This window comes from Silene latifolia, chromosome 11, assembly GCF_048544455.1.
Source record: "Silene latifolia isolate original U9 population chromosome 11, ASM4854445v1, whole genome shotgun sequence".
Taxonomy (NCBI): Eukaryota; Viridiplantae; Streptophyta; class Magnoliopsida; order Caryophyllales; family Caryophyllaceae; genus Silene; species Silene latifolia.
In genome coordinates this window covers 9,505,537-9,507,153 of record NC_133536.1, presented here as the reverse complement: position 1 = coordinate 9,507,153, position 1,617 = coordinate 9,505,537, and the positions used below count along the sequence as shown (strand labels likewise).

Sequence of the window (1,617 nt, the reverse complement as noted above, 5' to 3'; positions counted from 1 at the left end):
ATTTCCCACAGCGACAAGCAAACGGCGGTTCATGCTTAACAATTGAATCCCAAAGAGACTTAAGCTTTCCGAAATAAGTAGTCACGTCCATTCCCTTGGTTTGCTTACAACTGTTTAGCTGGGTTTTGAGTCCGTGAATCATCGTTCCATCAATAACAACGTATTGTGCTTTGAGTTCCGACCATAAAATGGTAGCGTCATCAGGGTATGATATATTATCAAGCAAACTTGGATCAATCATATTGCGAATCCATTGGACGATGGTGCAGTTTACAACCACCCAATTTTCAAGATCGAACGCGATAATGGGCTTCTTAATCGTCCCGTCAACGAATCCGAACTTGCGACGAGACTTGAGAGAAAATGTCATAGATTTCTGCCAAGAATCATAGTTGTCGCGGCGAAGAACAATGTTTGATATTTTTGCACCCGGAACATCGTGTGAACCAAGGTAATAAGGGCTAAGAGGATCGATTTTGGGAAAGGCGTCGGAGTCAGCATCTCCGGCCATGGCGTCTGATCGTATGATTTTCGTGATGAGGGAATTAGGTTAGTTTTTTTGAGAGGAGAGGAATCCCTGATACCATGTTAAGGACTATAAGGAGATATTAGGGGAATGCTTAATCTATTAGGTTAGCCATAATTTGGCTTAAATAGAGTACAAAGGTAACAATATCCACCGTAAATCAAGGCTAGGATAATGCTATTTAGGAAATTACAACCACATAATATTATCTATAATATAATTTCCTAATATCTTGATCTCCATGATCGCGAATTCTAAGAGGCCAGTACACAACGTTATCGATCAAAACACCCTTATGAATTCCTATCGTAGACACACGATTATTATCTAAAACATAAGTTATTCTTCGCCATTTTCCAGAGAGCGAAGAATATACATATAAATGAGTATTGAAATCATTAGTATAACTCGTAAAAATGGCAACAATCTTGTAGTCATCAATGGATGATCCATGACCGAACCCATAAGCTGTCGTGAACATAAAGGGTTCGATTTCTTTAAGTTCAACAATTTGGTCAATTTCTCGACTTTGTCGAATAGCAGGGTTCCAAAGATAGAAAGTACGATGTTGGTTTAATTCGCGGTACAAGCATACAAGCCCGTCACAAGAATCAACTATATCTACAACCCCACCTACATCATTATCAATGTCTAGGGGAAGTATTACGGGTTTTAAATCGTGTTGAATTTCGTCGTAGGATAACAAGTTGAACACATAATTATATCGTTCTGAATCATTTGCAAGTAAAAGCAAGAAAGTTATGAGGGCGCCAGGATGAATATCTAAGGTGCGATTTTGCAAAATCATGGCTCGAAATGGCGTATAACCAATCCTTACAAATGGACTTGAAGCGAAATAGAGATCTTACCGGAAGTCTTGGTAATATATTTTCTAGTATCAGGTGATCAGGAAGACGCGTCATAGAACGGGTTTGGAATGGTTTGATTAATCACCAGTAAACTCGTTTTATAGGAGACTTACTAGTATGATTATAGATGGTCGTTGACCTTGTTGTAATTAGTACAAAGATGTGTAAAGGAGTTTAATTAGATGTTAGTTAGAAGAGAAGAGATGGGTTGATTATAATAGA

At 38.3% G+C, this 1,617-nt stretch overlaps 1 protein-coding gene across 1 annotated transcript; it reads right to left on the bottom strand.

The window, feature by feature from the left end:
- Positions 1-731: 731 nt before the first annotated feature.
- Positions 732-1,334, bottom strand: LOC141612874 (F-box/kelch-repeat protein At3g23880-like). Its single transcript, XM_074431623.1, has one exon. It carries the CDS (start codon positions 1,332-1,334, stop codon positions 732-734), a length of 603 nt encoding a protein of 200 aa, XP_074287724.1.
- Between the last annotated feature and the right edge of the window lie 283 nt (positions 1,335-1,617).

Coding starts and splice junctions, on each gene's coding strand:
- LOC141612874 (XM_074431623.1), bottom strand. CDS start 1,334: ATGATTTTGCAAAATCGCACCTTAGATATTCATCCTGGCGCCCTCATA.